General features: G+C 43.9%; 1 protein-coding gene across 1 annotated transcript; it reads right to left on the bottom strand.

Annotated features, from left to right (window-relative positions):
- Positions 1-2,853: 2,853 nt before the first annotated feature.
- On the bottom strand, positions 2,854-6,661 carry LOC128438045 (actin, non-muscle 6.2). The gene is made up of 9 exons (XM_053420406.1): positions 6,509-6,661; positions 5,185-5,309; positions 4,975-5,103; positions 4,762-4,872; positions 4,579-4,663; positions 4,219-4,380; positions 3,917-4,108; positions 3,639-3,820; positions 2,854-3,333 (listed from the first exon to the last, which is right to left on the bottom strand). Exons 2-9 carry the CDS (start codon positions 5,305-5,307, stop codon positions 3,190-3,192), a joined length of 1,128 nt encoding a protein of 375 aa, XP_053276381.1. The 5' UTR covers positions 5,308-5,309; positions 6,509-6,661; the 3' UTR covers positions 2,854-3,189.
- Positions 6,662-21,238: the final 14,577 nt, after the last annotated feature.

Here is a 21,238-nt window from a genome sequence, read left to right as displayed (position 1 = left end):
ATATGTTAACAAAAAAAGAAACTGGTAAACATAATAAATTAGGTCTCTGGTATAACTCCAACAACTCAGAGCGAGTGACTCTGTAGAAGTGAAACATCGAGTTCCTCTGGTCTCAGCTGCTTCAGGATCAGCTGAGACCAGTGAAACACAGAGTTTCTCTGGTCTAAGCTGCTTCAGGATCAGAGCAGAAGCTGCAGCTGGTTTGTACCGAGCTGGAGTTTCTGTGTCCTCCTCCACTCGACTCTCACTGGAACCAATACTCACTCATCACCTGAATCCTCCCAATAAAACAGGAACTGTGAACGAGAACCAGTTCATCTTCATCTGCATGAACTGAGCTGGGAACTGGTTCTTTGTAAGTGTGAGCTGGCTCCACACTTCTGCAGATGGGCTCAGACTCAGGTTCACATTCACATTTAAATGGGTAAAGGTTTGGTTGTTTGTTCGATTTTAAAAAAGAAAAGAAAAGGTTTTATTCAATCCTCCTATATTCGCTAAAAAAAAGAAAAAGAGCAAAGGTTAAGAATCACCCAATGCTCTTAATCATCCCGTGTTTGCTCAGAGGCAAAGTAAAGTGACAGACACATTTAATTATGGTGTGGTATGTTTTAGTTTGATTTTATTTTATCTTTAAATCTTAGTAACTGTCATTTGGACTTTAAAACAAAAGTTAAATGTACATATCCACATTCTGTCATTTATCTTTCTTTTCCCACAATAATAAACAGAGAAAATGGGGATTTTTCAAGCATTTTCTGATTAAAAATTGTAATCGTTCGACAGCCCTAATGTGAAGACTTTCAGTCGGGTTTAGAACCAATCACAGCACGGAGACAGCCTTGATTAAAGTCACTAACGACCTTCTGATAGCTTCAGATGTTTGTGTCTGTCCTCGTCCTGTTAGATCTCAGTGCAGCATTCAACACAATTGACCATCACATTTTATCAAAGAGACTAAAACAGTTAATTAACATTAAAGGAACCGCCCTTAACTGGTTTAAATCGTACTTTTCAAATTGATTCCAATTCGTGCAAATTAATGATGAGTCATCTGTGCGCACCAAAGTTAACCATGGTGTTCCACAGGGCTCTGTGCTCGGCCCAATTTTATTCTCATTATATATGCTTCCACTAGGAAACATTATCAGGACACACTCGGTAAATTTGCACTGCTATGCGGATGACACCCAGTTATACTTATCAATAAACCTGAACAATTTAATCAATTAACTAAACTTCATGTCTCAAGGACATAAAAACCTGGATGACCCGCAATTTTCTCTTCTCAGATGAAACCGAGGTTATAACACTTGGCCCTTAACACCTTGGAGATACGTTATCTAATGATGAAGCTGCTCTAGACGACATTGCCCTTGCTTCCAATGAAACTTCAGGAACTTGGGAGGGATCTTCGATCCTGATTTGTTCGTTAATTCTCACTTAAAACTAATTTCTAGGACGGCCGTTTTCCACTTGTTTAATATGTCAAAAATCAGCTTGTCCTAAATGCTGTAGCACGTGTCCTGAAGACAACCAGGGACAGAGACCACATGTCTCCTGTGTTAGCTTCACTACACTGACTTCCTGTTACATCTAGAATAGAATTTAAAATCCTCCTCCTCACCTACATTAATAATATGACAGCATCAAACCTTAAAGAGCTCATCGTACCTTATCACCACTAGAGCCCTAAGCTCCCAGAATCCAGGCTGTTGTCCCTAAAGTCTCTAGAGGAGGAGGAGGAGCCAGAGCTTCAGCATCCAGCTCCTCTCTGTGGAATCATCTCAGCTTCAGTTGTGGAGGCAGACTCCCTCTGTACGTTGAGGATTCAAACCTTCCTTTACAATAAAGCTTCTAGTCAGAGCCGGTCCAGGTTCATCTTAGACCTGATCTCAGTACTGCTGATATAGGTCTAGAAGGCACACAGAGCTTCTCTTTCCAGCTTTTCCATCCTTATCTCAAAGATATTAATATCTAATCAGTACATGTTTCTGACTGGACTTCTTCCCCCGAGTCCCTTTGCCTCATCGTCCACAGATCCACATCCTGGATTATGATGGTGGATCCTGATCGTGGACTATGATCACAACAAGACTACTTGATATATAATATTTCTCCTCAGGTACTCTACCATTACTGACAATAATCCGTCAGGTCATTGACCTTCAGTTCTGCTTCAAAGTGTTTATTCTAATCAAAGCTGTAAAGACTGATCTTTCTGATGTCCTCTGTTGGACTAGAGTCCGTCCTGGGAGACGGGTCCTCACATGTGTCTGAGGTTTCTACCTTCTTCACCTCCGGCTAACTCTGCACCCTTTCTCAATCTGCTAGTTACCAAGTATTTGCTTCTTTATCGACCAGGTAAGGTCCAGAAGATAAACACTGTAGCAAGACTTCGGTTCTCTGGATCTTAAGTTACAGACGACGCTACCTGCTCCCATAGCCACTAAGCATCACTTGCTTTAACTCTAAAATTATATCCAGTCAACATTAAAACTTGACCAAGCTAACACAACATCCTGACCTAAAGGAGGACGTCCGGCAGCTTCGGATGAGCTGAGGAATACAGACCATCTGGAGCAGCTTCATCAAGGAGAGACCAGACTACCTGAGGCAGACATCCTGAGACGGTTACAGTTCTCTGGGACCCTTCACTTGTCCCCAGCTTTCATCCAGGCCCCTTGGGCTGAAGCAACAGCCTCCACACTGTGGAAGGATGCTGAGGACCTCTTCCTCACCCGGAGCTGGAGAGAATCCTCCCTCATCACATCACTCACCTAACAGGTTCACCTTGTGTTGTATTTCTTGTTGTGTGGGTGTTTGCATGTTAGATTTCAGACAGCACACTCAGTCTTTCATTTTTTTTCCTTCTTTTTAATGGTTTTGCCTTTGTTCGTTGTAATACATTTTAAGTTGAATAATCAAAAAGTTCTACCACCACACAGATCAGGTCATTTGTTTCTCAAAGCACCAGAATGTGTCCGGCCTGCTCGAGCTCATGAGACACTACAGACACGAGCAGCAGCAGAAGAACAGTTACATTATCTCAATCATTAAAACAGTCACTGGAGTTCTCTTGCATGTGGCGTCTCACATCTTTAGTTCATTCAAAGATTCTCCAGAGATGTTTCCTGGTGGATGAACGACGACGTGCAGCTTCATGCTCTCCTCCGTCTTCTCTTTCTTCTTCTAGAAGCACTTGCGGTGGACGATGCTGGGGCCGGACTCGTCGTACTCCTGCTTGCTGATCCACATCTGCTGGAACGTGGAGAGGGAGGCCAGGATGGAGCCACCGATCCAGACCGAGTACTTCCTCTCTGGAGGAGCGATGATCTGAAGGTGAGGAGGGAACAAAGGTCAGTGGGTCGTCCCTCCAGCAGAGAGTTAAGGACAAGAGGTCGCATCTTCTACAGATCGTTAATATCTGTGAGGAAATTGTGATTTGTGAATATGAGCTAAACAAATGTTTGTAAATGTTGACGACCCGTTAAAGTTTTCATGTGTGAGGCAAGTGATGAAAAGTTGAAGATACCGATCATGTGGGATAAAAGCTTTTTTAATGTTTACTCGAGTTAGAATTCATGTTTCCTCTGATTGGTTGAAACAAAAGTTTCTGCGTGAACGGCCAAACTGCGTACCTTGATTTTCATGGTGGGAGGGGCCAGGGCAGTGATCTCCTTCTGCATGCGGTCAGCGATGCCGGGGAACATGGTGGTGCCGCCGGACAGCACAGTGTTGGCGTACAGGTCCTTACGGATGTCCACGTCGCACTTCATGATGCTGTTGTAAGTCGTCTCGTGGATGCCGGACGACTCCATTCCTGAACACAGACACGGGTTAGGACTCAGTTGAACTTGTAGCACGCACCACTAACACCAGGAGGATATGATGAGGTCAGAAAAGTGTTTTCACAAACCGAGGAACGACGGCTGGAAGAGCGCCTCCGGGCAGCGGAACCTCTCGTTCCCGATGGTGATGACCTGTCCGTCAGGAAGCTCGTAGCTCTTCTCCAGGGTGGAGGAGCTGGCCGCTGTCTGCATCTCCTGCTCAAAGTCCAGAGCCACGTAGCTGAGCTTCTCCTTGATGTCACGCACAATCTCACGCTCGGCTGGAGTTCAATCAGGAAACATTTGAGTTAGAAAGACAAATGTTCTGGACACAGAAAAAGGTTTCAAGACATTTACAAGCTGCAGACATCAGAAGTGACAAGTGTCCTACCGGTGGTGGTGAAGCTGTAGCCTCGCTCGGTGAGGATCTTCATCAGGTAGTCAGTCAGATCTCGGCCAGCCAGGTCCAGACGGAGGATGGCGTGAGGCAGAGCGTAGCCCTCGTAGATGGGAACAGTGTGGCTGACACCGTCACCAGAGTCCATCACGATACCTGGCAGAGCAGAACACAGCCAGTCAGAAAGAGAACGTCCTGAACTCAGTGACCTGCAGGGTTCTACATTTAATATGCTCTGCTGCACTTTCACTATCGGCCACTAGAGGCAGAGCAGGGACTAAATCTATCTGAAGTCATTTTGTGACTCGTGCTAAGATCTTAGAGCTTTGAGAGAGTCGGTGGTCGTGTTCTCACCTGTGGTACGACCGGAGGCGTACAGTGACAGGACGGCCTGGATGGCCACATACATGGCCGGACAGTTGAAGGTCTCGAACATGATCTGCAACAAAGACATATTGAAGAGTTAGAACAAAACGACCTCTCAAACTCTGTGGCTCAGGTTCCTCCTTTTCGCTGGACCGCTCGCTCACAACACACCTGAGTCATCTTCTCCCTGTTGGCCTTGGGGTTGAGGGGAGCCTCGGTCAGCAGGACTGGATGCTCCTCAGGAGCAACACGGAGCTCGTTGTAGAAGGTGTGATGCCAGATCTGCAGGACAGGACAGACGGTCAGAGGACGCACCACAAACCATCCAGCTCACCAGCTCTCCTCTGCACTTCTCCATCAACCTCACATCAACACAAACGTCACCTTCTCCATGTCGTCCCAGTTGGTGACGATGCCGTGCTCGATGGGATACTTCAGGGTCAGGATGCCTCTCTTGCTCTGAGCCTCGTCTCCCACGTAGCTGTCCTTCTGTCCCATTCCCACCATCACGCCCTGCACACACACAAAGCTTTAAACCTGCAGTGACGGTTTGATGGTCTAAGACACGAGGTGGCGTCAGGTGTCCTTCGTTACCTGGTGTCTGGGGCGGCCCACGATGGACGGGAACACAGCGCGGGGGGCGTCGTCCCCGGCGAAGCCGGCCTTGCACATGCCGGAGCCGTTGTCAACAACGAGGGCAGCGATTTCCTCTTCCATTTCTGAAAAGTCAATAAAAGCGGTTGGTCATTTCTCCAATAAACACAAATTATCAACCCGAGTATAATAACCTTCAACCTGTCTTCCACTGTAAAACTGCATTTCCTTCAGGTTCATGCTCACTGTGGTTATTACTGCTGCTTTGTCATTAGAAATTGATTTTACTTATGATTTAAGATTCGTTCTGGACTTGAAGCTCACACTCGTGTCCTCAGGTTTTCTGTTCAGGCCTTGACTGAGAGGATTCTTCCCTTTCAAAATTTGTCTCCAATTCCTCATTTTCAACTCGTCAAGAAGTGTTTCATTGTTTGCAAGCGGTAAATATGAAACTATATAAATAAAGTTATTTAAAATTGATGCTGAATTATTTTAAGCAGATGTTTTCTTATGAAAACTTGAAATGTAAGACACAAGGTTGGACTAAATAAGAAGATGAGCCTGAGTGAAGAGCAGCTGGTGCCTCAGCTCGGACTCTTTGAGAGAGAAGAAGAAAGTGGTGCTCGTTCCACAGGTCTTCACTCCTGCAGCTCAGACACAGGGAGCGTCGGGCGTGGCCACTCGTCTGTTGCTTCACTTTCAAAAACCAGTTCCGTCAGAACAGAACTCGACGTGATGAAACATGTTCATTGACCTGGAATTTCATCAGAGCCGTTTTCAAATTGGAATTTGTGTCTTTTTCTTGCTCATTGTGAAGAACTTAAAAAAACACTTAAGTTGATATATAATGTCAGGCTGTTCTATTAAGTTGAGTGACAGGAGACACATTGATAAACTCTAAATTAAAATATATGAACTAAATAGGTTTTAAAAAATGGATTTTCCATTACAGAGCTTCTGCTTTTTGAGTCTCTCATGTGAGAAACACGGTTTCAGCTCAATGAGGAAGTAAGAACTTCAGGAAACAGGAAGCTCGAGCAGTTGCCACATTAACTCTTCACATGAACAAACCTCTGACGCACTGAGAATGAACACGTCTCCCTCTCCTTTCACATTCACAGTTCACCAGCTGGAGACTCACTTTATTACTGAATAGGTTTAGATAAACAAGGAAATAACTGTGGAAGGATACACGTTCCAATAAGACACTAGAAAAAAAGTGTGTTAAATGAGAGTAGATCTTTAAAATGTGGCTGCTGGTTTAGTATCAGTGTGCTGGTTTAATGTCTGTGTGCAGATGAGCAAGGCAGCAGCAGCTTCTTACCTGTGCAGGTGAGTGTTTGTGTGCAGGTGAAGTCTCGCGCTGTTCCTCTGCTCCAGCTGTGCTCGTCAATGCGCAGTCACGAGAGGAACCAACACGTTTTAACTGCTCGCGGGTTCACGGCTGTTGACCATATAAGGTAACGTTCACTCAACCCTCTCCTCATTGGTCCAGGTGAGCCTGCAGCCTCGTGTGGAGCCGCCAGTCTGCGTCCTGATTGGCTGCTGAAGACATCCGTCGAAAAGAGCTCTTCACAAATTACGGATTTCAGCTGAGGAGGAGCAGGCCTGTGATTGGTCCGTCAAACCGGAAGCTTGAGTAAAGATACATAAGTTTCCTTTAAAGTAAAAAAAACAGCTCGAGACAACTAGGAAGTGTTTGTGTGTGTGTGTGTGTGTGTGTGTGTGTGTGTGTGTGTGTGTGTGTGTGTGTGTGTGTGTGTGTGTGTGTGAGTGTGTGTGAGTGTGTGTGTGTGTGTGCGTGAGTGTGAGTGTGTGTGTGTGAGAGAGAGGGAGAGAGAGAGAGGAAGTTACTGAGGAACTGAATTCACTGCACAGTAGATTTGGTTTTTAACTGATGTGTCCACACAGTTACACGTCCCATGGTGTGTTTGTTCAAGTATAAGTATGAAGATATAGAATTAGAAAACAATTCAATATTAAAATACTATAAGCACCAGAAGTACAGATACTTGTGTTAAAAACAACTCAATTACATTACATCACATTACATTACATTTGGCAACTTACAATTAGTACACACAACATTTATGAGGGGCCATTTAGGGGTTCAGTATCTTGCCAAGGACACTTCGGCATGCAGACGGGGAAGAGACTCCAGAAATAGTAAAAGTATTGATTCAATATCTACTGCAGTAAAACTCTCCTTGTCACTTCCTCCATCTTGTTTCTCCAGATCACATGTTCTCCTCTTCTCTGTGTGAGTCTCTCGTCTTGTCAGATGGACCATTTGTGTGTTTATTATTTTACTTTATGTTCAGTTCTTGTGTGTGTGTGTGTGTGTGTGTGTGTGTGTGTGTGTGTGTGTGTGTGTGTGTTGTATTTTAGAACAATCACTCAGTCTTTCTCATTTAGTTGAATGATTTGGAATTTGCCTTTGTAGCCTCTAATACATTTGAAGTTGAATAATCAAGGTTCTACCAGCACACAGTTCAGGTCAGTTGTTTCTCAAAGCACCGTGTCCGGCCTGCTCGAGCTCACGAGACACTACAGACGTGATCGAACACGAGCAGCAGCAGAAGAAGTGATACGCGTCCAAACACGCTCACCCACTCCTCACTCATCCTAATATGGTTATAGCTGCATTCAAGAAGTCAACCTGGCCTCTGACAACATGTGAAACTCCGGGCCTCGAACGGGGGGAAGCTCACAAACCGATGGTGGCGTCACGGTGGGTTGATGCTTGGAGGAAAGTTGACTCCCCCAATTCATCAAATCCAGTCATAGCAGCTTTGACTTCTTTCTCAAATGCAAAATATGTGTTGACCCTAATTCTCTTGGTCATTGTCTTTTATATTCCATCAAACTGCCTGATGAAAACCCTTATGTCAGTAACAAGTTCATATATCTTGGTGATTTGATCACAGGTCAAAGACAGATGATATTTCCGGGTGATGCAGTGTGATGTGTGTGCAGTGAACACACCTCTATACTGCCCACTTCTGGTCAAACTATAAAATAGCAAGCTGAAGGAATCTTGAGGCTTCCTGGATGATCTCGTGTGAGTGACATGAGGGGTCGACGCTTAAAGACTGAAAAATGTAAAAATCATCTTAGTTTGACACTACATTACCTTCTGCAGACATTAATAAATAGATATATGTTTATTAAAGCATATATCTATTTGTGCCTGTTGTCTGCAAAAGCTGTGAGTGAATCCAGACAAGGGCAGTGGATGAAATGGGAAAGCATAGAGAAAAGACAGATCTGCTGGAAGGACCTGTGGGAATGAAGCGAGCAGGATTAGCTTCCTGTTCTTCACCCAAACACCTCCAGCATGTGGCTGAAGATCCATCCGGCCCACTGCGCTCCAGCTACCCTCGTCCTCACTGGTTGTAAAACCTCCCCTAAGGCAGGTGGAGACACAACCAGGTACTCACATGCCTTCAGCAACAATAGAAACCAAGGGAGCTCATACCAGTGCCTTGACATCCAAAACATCAAACGTGGTCCAAAGGACAACTTCTGTCCATGAGGAGGAACAGGGACAGAGAGGAACTCCTCCACTGACCAGGAGTGGTCAGATGGAGCTGTGCAGCGACTGGGAGATGTTGGTGGAAGTGGGCCAGTGGCTCCCAGTCTTCCTCGCGTCTTCCTGGTGGGATTGACCCGAGGGGACAACCTTGATGAATCAGAGGAAAAGGCACACATGGCAAATGAGGCCGAGCACCGTGGCTGGAAAGCGATGGTTTGTGCTGTGGAGGTCGGCTGCAGGAGTTCCATTCTAACATCCACAGGTTTGATGCTCAAAGAAAAGAACAGAAAAGAAATTGTTTCCTCTTTGATCTTGATCCCAACTCTGAATAATAAATATAATTTAATTTCAGTGATACATATTAAGAATCTTTTTCTTTTCTTTCTGGAGTTTCTGTCCCTCTGGATGTAAACCGCAGATCGGTGATCACAGAACATTTCACCTGCAACATGACACTTCACCACTAGATGTCGATAAATTCTACACACTGAACTTTTGACAGATGACACAAAAATCATCTGCTCCATGAAACCTGACTCTGTGTTCACATCTGGAGGCCTCACCCCGAACCTGAGGGGAAAGAAGATCTGTTTGATTTATTAATAATAATATAATGAATGATAATTGGAGCCAAACAGTGGTTTCTGTGACACTGGAACATGATCATCAGTCAATGCAAGTATGAAGCAAACATATGGATCATTTTAGTGGAGCTTGAGGAACTGGGGGTACTGGCAGATATGGTAGAACTGGAGGAACTACCGCTAGAAAGAAACAGGAAACATTGATAATTATTGTTATTATATTAAATGTAATTATTATGTAAAAAGCCTGATCATTCAAACATCCCATGATTGTCGGAGTCATTATTGTTGATTGAGGGTTAAGAACAGAGGATGTTGCTCCTTGTTAAGATCTATGGGACAAACTGTGATTTGTGAATATGGATCATACACAGAAAACTTGATTGATCGATAGATTATCAGGAGAAAGGTTTCCCCCGTCCACCCACACTGGCTCCTCCCATTGGCTTGTGCTGTTTTGAAGTCTTGAGTTTTGTCATTTTGATCACCACTGGGACCATAATTGTGATTTGTCACCATCTCACTGAAACAACTCTATTTTCTATTTCGTTGTGGTTACTTATTGAATACAAAATACACAGATGAAGGTCTGTGCAACATGTTGAGAAGTGGAAATTTGGACCTTAACCAGTCACAGTCTACTCACAGATATTAACATGTCGTCACGCTACCAACAGTCAGGTTCAAGAACCTAAAAGAGAAAAGGTCAAACACAGTCAGACCAAGAGACACTGGACACTGTGTCCATGTGTTTCCAGCTGCCTCCCTTAAACCACTGCTGCACTCTCAAGCTCCTCCTACTGTCTCACTGCGGTACTGCGGCTGTGCTCAGCCAGAATAAATAAAGTGTCTAATAAAAAAAACTGCTGTTTTCCTAGTGGGAAACTGACCTGTTCATCACATGTTCCTCACATGTTCCTGACGTGTTCCTGATGTGTTCCTCACATGTTCTGCAGAGTTTGTTTATGAGAACAAATGTCTGAGTCAGTGTCTGTGGACATGTTCTGGATCTTCTCCTGCAGCCTCCTGGTAGAATGTGTGTAACATGTCAGAGTGAGTCCATGTGAGGAACCAGCAGGACAATGTGTGGAAGCTTCCCAGTGAGCGAGTGGACGTGTTGATGAGGTTTCTAACACGTGACGGACGTGAAGCTGGAAGAACTCAAACATCTCAGGATGAAGAAGAGGAGATGGACACGTGGAAGACGAAGACGTCCACTTGGAAACACGAGGAGATTCCAGATCGGTTGGTGATAGAGCAAAGACACACAGAGAGAGAGAGAGAGAGAGAGAGAGAGAGAGAGAGAGAGAGAGAGAGAGAGAGAGAGAGAGAGAAAGGGAGAGAGAGAGGAAGAGAGAGGGAGTGTTTGCTTTGTCATGGTTCCAGTTCCGTTCTGTTCCGTTTGTCTGTGTCACTATAAAAGAACTAAACATTTCTAAAGCAGCAGGTTGTGCAACATGATGATTTTATCCTAAACCAACAGAGCCTGAATGAAAAGTGGATCAATCATTAAACAATTTAATAAAAATTAGAGTTTAAATAAATACATTTCTATTACATCTTTAATCAGTATCTTAAACTACTAATATTTGATATGTTAGCCTTTAACCAACAGAGCTTATTTGGAGAACTGGTGTAGCTGGTTGAGTTTGAATGCCCCCCCCCATCCCAGTGGTGTGGGTGAACTGTCCCTTTAATCAGCTTCACCTGGTTCAGGTGTGTTCTCTCACGGCCCAGCAGCTGATTTGACTGAAGCCGTTTCCTGGTTCTACTCAGTGATTCAAACCCTGAGCTGCAGAGAGAGAAGCAGAACCTCAGAGGGCAGAGGTCAGAGGGTCCTGGACTGAACCCACTGAACCAGAACCTGCTGCAGACTGGGCCCATCGACCAGGACTCGTTCTGAACGGTAAGAACAGGGAGCAACAAACTCCTTTTCTTTACGTTCTAAGTAGAACACGGAGATCACAGCTGCTTCTGAGTGTCTGGAATCAAACCGATGGTTTTTATCACCGACACAACTCGACCCTGAGGAGCCGTGTTTTCATTGAGGAGGTTTCCACAGCAGCTTGTTTCTGAACACGCAGCCACGGGAGGAAACCAGTGAGAACCACTGGTAGAGTAGAGATTAGGTTTGAGCCGAATTAAGAGACGCTTATTCAAACTGCTTTTCAAACCAGGTTTAATCTTTCTATTTATTCAAGGACAGTATAAAGTGTAAATATCCAGTTTGGTGAGAGCTTTCTTTACATGTACAACCCCCCCCCTCCCCCACACACAAGCACACACTGATGCATTATTTTCAGGGATGTGTTATTTTATTTCCCGAGGTGAATAGAGAGTAAGTTTAAAGTCGATGAGGATGAAGGAGGCTTGAGTTAGTTTCAGATAAATTAACTTATTAGTTTTGGTTAGTGTCTGATTGACAGGAGTGATGATAAAAACACATGGGTGGAGTTCAGCTGATAAATTTGACAATAAGAGTGAAACACGATGCTGAGGCTTCACTGCTTCACTTCCTGGGAGGTTATCTGGTGCTTCTCTTCTTCTCTTCGATCTCCTGTCATAGATCTGATCTTCTTCTTTTCTCCTCTGTGTCATGATGGACTTCTTTAAATCAGTCAAACTGTTACCACTGATATGAATGAAAGGAGTTGTCCCCACACAAAAGTGACGTCTCTGAGCTTGAGCCTCCAGTTATTATTATTACAGCTCGGTATCGGCACCAGGATGAGCGGCCATCTTGATTTGCATTTTATTTCCATTTGGTGAATAAAACCTCAATGCAAATTGGCCCCAGCTCCAGTTGAGTAGCTTCACTGTTACACACACCACACACACACACACACACACACACACGTATAACTGAAGGTATTCATACTGCTGGAAGTGTGATCCTCAGAACTTTCCCAAGATCTCAATCACTGCTCTGAACCCTTTGATACACAAGCTATTCAAACTTCTCATGCACAACATGGCTCAAATACCCCCCCCCCCCCCCCAACTCCAGAGTAACACTCTAGATAGAGAAAATCAAATGCATATCAGTCAGTCTATTAAGTATAAACTGTTATATTTGGAGTTTTATCTTGTTGATTGTTACGGTTAGCTAGCCAGAAAGAGAAGCTAACTAGCTAACAGCTAATCCATTTCATCTCTCATATGAAGTTATACAAGAGATGCAGTTGCCTCTACTCGCCAGTAGGTGGCACAAGATGCCAAAGTACAAATACTTTAACAGCTTTCTCACTAGTAATGGATTGTAAAATAAGACCTGCATCAGATGTGTGGAGTGAATGGCAGGTGTCCTCTACTGATTACATAGTGTGTGTTGATGATGTCTTTTTCTCCTGTCCAGTTTCACGAGGTCTTCTGAGGCATCTTCATCACTTCATCTTCATCACTGATGCTTCCTGTTTGCTGCTGAACATTCAGCATCACTTCCCCTTCCTCTAAACTCCGCCCCCACTCCCCACCTGACATGAATCCGTTCACAGAGTCAAACCTGAAGTCTCTTCTTTGTGATGTCACTGCTTCACACTCAGACCACGCCCCCTGCAGAGATTCCCACAGTCCATCCGTCTCCAGTCCACCGGCCCCTCAGGTCGTCCCGACCAATCACAGCTCTCCTCCCTGTGAAGCCTCATCAGACCAACATGGAGGTCAGGACGTGGTCCGATCTCCAGACTCAGGCCTCGAGGTGACACCGGAGACGCCCCCTCCATTCTCTGCTCCCTCACCTAACCCTTACCACACCCCCGTCCCCGGCCTCCACTCCTGCCAGGTCTCCATCATCATCCCGTCCCCGGACCCCCCCCCTCCTGTCCCGCCTCAGAGCCCCGAGGACTCCCCCGACCTGGAGTGCGCCATCTGCCTCTGTGACTTCAACAACGTGTTCCGCTGTCCCAAGATGCTTCACTGCAGGCACACCTTCTGCCTGGAGTGCCTGGCACGCATCAACATCAATTCATCTGAGCCCGGCACCATCCAGTGCCCCCTGTGCCGCAGACTCACGCCCCTGCCCGACCTCGGCCTGCCCAGACTGCCCACGGACTCAGTCGTCCTGTCGTACCTGCCGAGCGCCATGCAGAGGGTCTACAGCATCCGCTTCCTCCGCAATAAAGGGAAGCTGAAGGTCAAAAGGTCAGGCTGTTAGAATCGTCAGGATTCTAAACAAAAGAAAAAGACCTTTAGTTTCTACGTCTGACACAAATTAGAAATGTAAATCTTTCAATGCTGTCTTTGTCCCTAAGGTCGTCAGAAAGACACCAGCGGTGGGGTCAAAGGTCGTCAAGGGATGCAAACCACTCTCTGAATGTGGGCCGTCCCAGCCCGTCACTCCAGGGCCAGAGCGGGGGGGGTGCGGTGGGCGGAGGTTGGTTCAGGCTGAGGGGCCAGCCGGCGTGTCACGTCTTCCTCCTGATGTGCGTGTTGATGATGACGGCGCTGCTGACCGGCATCTTCATCTTCCTCCTCATCCTCTGGAGGTCGAACGTGTGAGTGACATCACTTCCTTTTTATATTTTGAAGTTCCACGTCTGAATCCGGTTACTGAGCAACAGGCGAGGATGAGACGCAGCGACCTTTAACCTTTAACCTTTAACCTTTAACTTTATACTGGAGATAAAAGTTTCACAGAAACGCGTCTTCGAGATGAAATGACACGTTGCAGCCGAGGAGGAAGTTCACTCGACAGGTGAAGCTCAGAAACCGTCTGTTCACGCTCACTGTTTCTCAGCCTCTCAGGTTCAGGCGACAGGATGAGGTCATGACGAGCTGATGATGACGATGATGATTTCATGTCTAAAAATCAGAAATATTGAACTTTTGAGTCAGGGCCTGAAACATGAGGCCGGTCAGCAGGTGGCGCCCTCCTCCTCTTCTTCATATTATGAATCCAGGTTCTCAGTCTGAGTTTTCTGCTTCTAAACAAAGGAAGTGATGAATTTTAAAAACTTACTTTGGCTGTTTATTCTCACAGAGACTTTTTCTTTCATTCGAATGAATCCTCATGAAACCTCTCGTAGAGAATTTTGTTTTTAACAGATGGTTGAATGAATAAAATAAAATCCTGACTATTGACATGGACACGCCTCGGGGGGGGGGGGTGGTTGTTGTCTGGTTGAAAATTGAGCTTAAACAAATAGTTTTACATGAAAAACGTTTCATCTCATCCACAGCTGAAAACAACGGAACCGTCAACAAGCAACTTTCCCTGAAGCTCTTTACAAATTAAAATCTCATGTCATCGCTGAAAACATATTTTAAAAGATTATTGTCAAAAACAAAATTTCCATGTGATGGTTTAAGAGAAAAATATATTTATTTCAAACCTATTGTCCTGTTTTTTATGTTCACTGTGTTTTAGGCTTTGACCTTTAAACAACCTGTTTTACTGTGTAATGTAAAATAAATGATTTTTATATTTTTACAACTGTTTTAGCAAAACCTGCAATGTCAGCATGTTTGCTCTGTTACACCTAAATAAACTATTTTTGAAATAAACAAATGAAAGTGAGTTAACCATGTTTCTAACTACTACGGCAAAGTGACATTTTGTTCTTTATATTTAAAATTGAGACAAACTGGAGTCTTTAAACCTGAAGTTAATTCACATATAAGCAACATCAGCCGTCCTCAGTTCATTGTCTTTTAAAATGTATAGTTTCTGAGGCTGAACGAGAACCTGAGTCGTCCTCCATTAAACACAGAGTACCAGTGAGAGTCCAGCAGGTGGCGCTGCAGCACCAAACATTTAGGGAATCGAAAATGTCTCAACAGAGAGAGACGTGTGTCTGTGTCTGTCTCTCTGTGTGTCTGTCTGTCTGTGTCTGTCTGTTTGTCTGTCTCTCTCTCTGTGTCTGTCTGTCTGTTTGTCTGTCTCTCTTTGACTGTCTCTGTCTGTCTGTCTGTGTCTGCCTGTCTCTGTTTGTCTATTTATGTCTGTCTGTCTCTCTCTCTCTGTCTCTATTTGTGTGTGTGTGAATGTGTGTTAATAGGTTGTGTGTTTGAATGTGTGTTAATAGGTTGTGTGTTAATAGGTTGTGTGTTTGAACGTGTGTTAATAGGTTGTGTGTTTGAATGTGTGTTAATAGGTTGTGTGTTAATAGGTTGTGTGTTTGAACGTGTGTTAATAGGTTGTGTGTTTGAATGTGTGTTAATAGGTTGTGTGTGTGTGTGTTAATAGGTTGTGTTTGAATGTGTGTTAATAGGTTGTGTGTGTGTGTGAACGTGTGTTAATAGGTTGTGTGTTTGTTGACGCTCCTTGACAACGCTGTTAAACACGCCTGTTTCCATGGAGACAAGCCACCACTGGAGTCCCACCCAGTTTGAAGACGTCCCTCACGTGTCTGTCCTCTCTCTGTCTTCTCTCTGTCCTCTCTCTGTCCTCTCTCTCTGTCTTCTCTCTGTCCTCTCTCTGTCCTCTCTCTGTCCTCTCTCTGTCCTCTCTCTCTGTCCTTTCTGTCTTCAAGAGGAGCCGACAAACACAAGACAACCTCGTCTTCTGTCTTCTCCCTGGTGAGTGTCTTTGGGCCTCGAAGTCGTCTCCACGTCCTGGTCGTCAGATCACCAGGAGACACTGGATCCTCCACACGCGTGTTCCCGGGGACTCCTGTCCATCGGCTCCTCCTCCTTCTCGTCTTCTGTCCTCAGTCTGATCTGTTACTTATAGTTTCTTTTTTTTTTTTTACATGTATTTTTATTGGTTGTTAGACAAGATGTACACTGTCACACATGTTGCAATATTTCAATTAAATTTCTTTTTGTGTCAATGTACAATGAAACAGTAGCATTTTAACAATTTACATTTTTATATTTTTATAAACCCCATCCCACCCTAACATTCCCTGTGCCACAAAAAAAATAAAAAAATTAATAAATAAATAAAATAAAAAAGAAATAAAAAAAGGGGGGGGGGGAGTTCTCCTAAGATGAAAGTGTTTGCGCTTTACGTTAACGCCATATACTAATGAGAGGGGAGAGTGACAAGTTTGTCAAAATAAACCAGTAAAGGGTCCCAGACTTTGTTGAATTTTCCGGTTGATCCTCTAAGAAAGTATTTAACTTTTTCAATTTTTAAAAACATCATATCAGAAAGCCACACAGATGCCTTCGGTGGTAATTGGGATTTCCATTCCAAGAGAATTCTCCTTCGAGCAATTAGAGTGGCAAAGGCAATAACATTTTTCTTGTTAGTGGCTGTCGCAGTGTCGTTACCCCTTACCCCAAATATAGCCATTAAAGGGCTAGGTTGTAGATGTAGGCCAAAAGCAACATTCAAAACCCAAATATTGATTTCCAAAACTCTTCCAACTTGGAGCACGTCCAGAACATATGAGCTAGGTCTGCGTTAGTGGCTTTACAGCGATCACACGTATCATCTAGTTCAGGGTATATTTTTGCAAGCCTGGCCTTACTATAGTGAGTACGGTGGAGAACTTTAAATTGAATCAGATTGAGGCGTACACAAGAAGAGGTTCCATTTACACAGCTAAGAGCTCTAACCCATGTCTCGTCTGAAATGGCTGTTCCTAATTCTTCCTCCCATTTTGTCTTGATGTCTTCGGTTGATACACTACTAAACGACATAATTGAATTATATAAATTAGAGATTTGGCCCTTCAAAGTTAAGGGAATCTTTAGTATGACATCTAAGTTTGAACTTTCCGGTAATTGAGGGAACGATGGGTTGTACGTTTGAATAAAGTGGCGTATCTGAAGATATCGGAAAAAAATGGATTTAGAAATAGAGTGTTTTTTGGCCAAATCCGTGAAAGTAGAAAAAATATTATCTATGAAAAAGTCCTTGCATGTAGTAAGACCCATAGTGTTCCATTTTATGAATGTGACATCAAGTTCAGCAGCTGGAAAAAGGTGGTTATTACATATGGGACTTAGCATAGAAAGGCCAGACAATTTAAATGTTTGCCTGAATTGTATCCAAATTCTTAGGGATGAGCGCACTACTGGGCTTGAGGAAAACTGTGATGGGGAGAGAGGAAGTTTTGTTGTTAACAGTGCAGGAAGTGATGACAGATTACAGAGCTTTGCCTCCTCACTGCACCAACCCGTGTCTGGGGCCTGAAACCAGTACATTATTTTTTGCAGATTCGCTGCCCAATAATAAACCCTGAAATTTGGGAGAGCAAGCCCACCCCCTTTTCTCGGTCTTTCAAGCAATGTTTTACGAAGTCTTGAAGATGTACCTCCCCATATGAAACTTGAGAGTAGGGCATCAAGTGAACGGAAGAAGGATTTTGGCAGGAAAACTGGGATGCTCTGGAACAAGTATAAAAATCTAGGCAACACATTCATCTTGACGCAGTTGATTTTCCCAGCCAAAGAAAGGCAAATAGCACTCCATCTCTGGAGGTCAGATTTTAGTTTCTCCATTATAGGTGTGAAGTTGGCCTTAAACAATTCAGAAAAAGAAGGGGTGATATTTATTCCCAAATACTTAAAACCTGAATGTGATATACAAAATGGCAAGTCTGTGTCTGGAATCTGCTTTGCCTTATCATTGATAGGGAAACACACACTTTTTGAATAGTTAATTCTATAACCTGAAAAACCACCAAAGTCAACCAGAATCTTCAAAAGTTCGGATTTACAGGATAGCGGGTCCGTTAAAAATATTAAGAGATCATCAGCATACAAGGAAGCTTTATATTCCATCTCCATCCTTCTAATGCCATGTATGGATGGTGTAGTTCTAAGTTTAATTGACAGGGGCTCTATCGCTAAAATGAACAGTAATGGGCTAAGTGGGCAGCCTTGACGCGTGCCCCTAGATAAAGGAAAATACTGTGAACATAATTTATTAGTGACTACTGCAGCTTTAGGAGATGAATATAATAGACGAACCCAGGACATAAATTTCGGCCCAAACCCAAATTTACCCAGTACAGCAAAAAGATATTCCCATTCTACTCTGTCGAATGCCTTCTCCGCGTCTAGGGAGACCACCACCTCTGGTCCTCCCCCAGACGCTGGAGAATGCATCACATTCAGGAGTCTACGAATGTTAATGAATGAGTGACGGCCTCTCACAAAACCGGTTTGATCATTTGAAATTATGTCTGATATTATGGTGTTTATTCGAGAGGCCAGAATTTTAGACAGTATCTTAACGTCCACGTTCAGTAAAGAAATAGGCCTATAAGAGCTGCAATCCACCGGGTCTTTACCAGGCTTCAGCAAGACTGTGATGAGAGCCTCTGTGAGGCTCTTTGGGAGAGCTGTCTGTTCAAACGAGTGCTTAAACATATTGAGAAGCAAAGGGATCAGTTTGAAGGAGAATTTTTTATAGAATTCGACTGGGAAGCCGTCCGGCCCAGGGGCCTTCCCGCTCTGCATGTCCTTAATTGAGTTATCTACTTCCTGTCGGTTTAGAGGTCTTTCCAGGTTGTCCCTTTGTTCCTGTGCAATTGTTGGAGTATTCAGGGTTTCTAAAAAATTAACCATAGAAGAAGTGTCCTGAGGAAATTCTGAGGTATATAACTCAGAATAAAATGTTTTAAAGGTATTATTATTTTCTTGGGGATCAATTGTCAATTCTTGAGGTGTTTTCCTAATTGTTGATATGAGTTGGGCAGACGACTTAGCCTTTAACTGGTGAGCAAGTAGGCGTCCTGCCTTCTCCCCATGTTCATAAAAGAATGCTCGTGATCTTAACAAGTTATGTTCAGTCTTTCCAGTAGATAATAAATCATATTTTGCTTTCAGATTTAATTTTTCTTTGTATAGTTCAGGCGTTGGAGTTGTTGAGTACTGATGATCAATTTTAAGAATAGAATCAATGAGCTCCTCCTGTCTTTGTTTTCCTTTTTTATTACGTGAAGCCGAAAATGATATTATTTGTCCCCTCAGTACGACTTTTAATGTTTCCCATAGTATGGATGGTGATACGGAGTCATTCTGATTGGTTAAAATGAAATCATCTATTGCTTTAGACATGAACTGACAAAAATCTGCATCTGAAAGTAATGCCGTGTTAAGTCTCCAAGCTGGCCTTGGTGGGCAATTAAGTGTAAAGCCAATATCAAGGATGACGGGTGCATGATCAGATTCTACAATAGCAGAGTAGTCTACAGATTCCACTGAGGGAAGAAGACGCCTATCAATGAAAAAATAGTCTATTCTTGAATAAGACTGATGAACATGTGAAAAACAAGAGAATTCTTTTTTGTTTGGATTCAAAAATCTCCATGGGTCAATACAGCCAAGGTGCGTCATAAGACTTAAGAGAGCTCTGGACATTTTGGATGAAGGTGCAGATTTGGGACTTGACCGGTCCATGGCTGTGTCCATCACGCAGTTCATATCACCGCCAAATATTAGATGATGAGTATTTAAATCTGGTAATAAGGTGATTATCTTCCTGAAAAAATCTGCATCATCCCAGTTGGGGGCGTAAATACTAACCAAAACCACCGGGGTGTGATAGAGACGACCTGATACTATAACATAACGTCCCTGGGGATCTGAAATTATTTTTGAAGCAGTGAAGAGTACTTTTTTATGGATTATAATTGCAGCACCTCTAACTCTGTTACTAAAGGTTGAATGGTACACCTGACCTATCCAGGCCTTTCTAAGCAAAACTTGATCCTGTACTCGTAGGTGCGTTTCCTGCAGAAATGCAATTTCAGTGTGCAACCGTTTTAAATGTGAAAAAATTCGCGCCCTTTTCAATGGGCCATTCATGCCTCTGACATTCCAGCTAACAAAACGTACTGCAGACCCTCCAGCTAAAGTTGTGTTTGCTCTATTCATAGCTTAATAAACAAGCGGATTGGGTAATGATACGGCTGAAATGGATGGTGCTGTATGGCCAGATTGGGAGAATATAAAATGGAGAACAACGGGAGAAAAAAATAAGAAAATAAAATAAGAAAATAAATAAATGAAAAAATAAAAAAATACCCACCCTGGAACATGTGTAAACTCTAGGTTCGTTCTCTGAACAGTAACGAACCGCAGCTATGTTACTGTGACTATGCTTCCAATAGCCCATGCGTTTTCCCCCTTACACAATGCTCCCCACTCTCACTTTAACAAGTATACACATTCAGCGCATTGACTCTGAACAGAGATTAATAACATTGTAGTTCCCAGTCAACATAAACAACCGCCATTATTGTAACTAGTAGGCAGGCTAACTTAGCATTATTCGAACTACTGCATAGACAGGATAGATGGCTAAATGATAAATAAATGCATCTGAACCATAGGATCTGAACAAATAGTCTAGGAAAGTAGTTTTGCTTGGGCTACGCCCCTCTCAGGCTGTAACGCTAGCCAGTTGACAACAAACATTCTGCTATCGATTATGAAAGTGATACAGACTGACACTAGCTTCACTTAAACTGTAACAGCTCAAATTAACCAACCTTCAAACATATTGATCACTTCAGCTCGATGGAATTCTGTCGGTCTCAGATTAGCCCATTTGAGTCAGAATCAGTCAATTGGTCCGGCAACCCGACGGTCATAGAACACCTTGGCAGCTTCTGGTGAGTGGAAAAAGAGAGTCTCATCCTCAAACTGAACTCGGAGGCGTGCGGGATGCAGCAGGCTGAATCGTATCTTCTTCTCATAGAGGAGCTGCTTGACGTTTTTAAATGCAGCGCGTTTCTTCGCCAGGCCCGCAGACATGTCCGGGTAGATCCTCAGTTTGGAGCCGTTAAACTCCACGTCGTGCGTCCGGGCCCACCGCAATGCCTTTTCTTTCACCTGGAAACGATGGAAACACACCACAAAGGGACGGGGCGGCTGTCCTTCTCGAGGTCTTTGGCCGGGAGAACGATGAGCCCGCTCCAACTCCGGTGGGTTTTCAAAAACCTCTTCGCCCATTGCTTTCATTAGCAGGTCGGATACAAACTTGACGGTGTACTGGCCCTTCTCGCTGTCCTCCGGGACGTTCAGGATTCTCAGG

The sequence above is a fragment of the Pleuronectes platessa genome, chromosome 4, assembly GCF_947347685.1.
Source record: "Pleuronectes platessa chromosome 4, fPlePla1.1, whole genome shotgun sequence".
NCBI lineage: Eukaryota > Metazoa > Chordata > Actinopteri > Pleuronectiformes > Pleuronectidae > Pleuronectes > Pleuronectes platessa.
The sequence above is the reverse complement of the archived record's forward strand: the minus strand, read 5'-3'. Positions and strand labels throughout refer to the sequence as shown.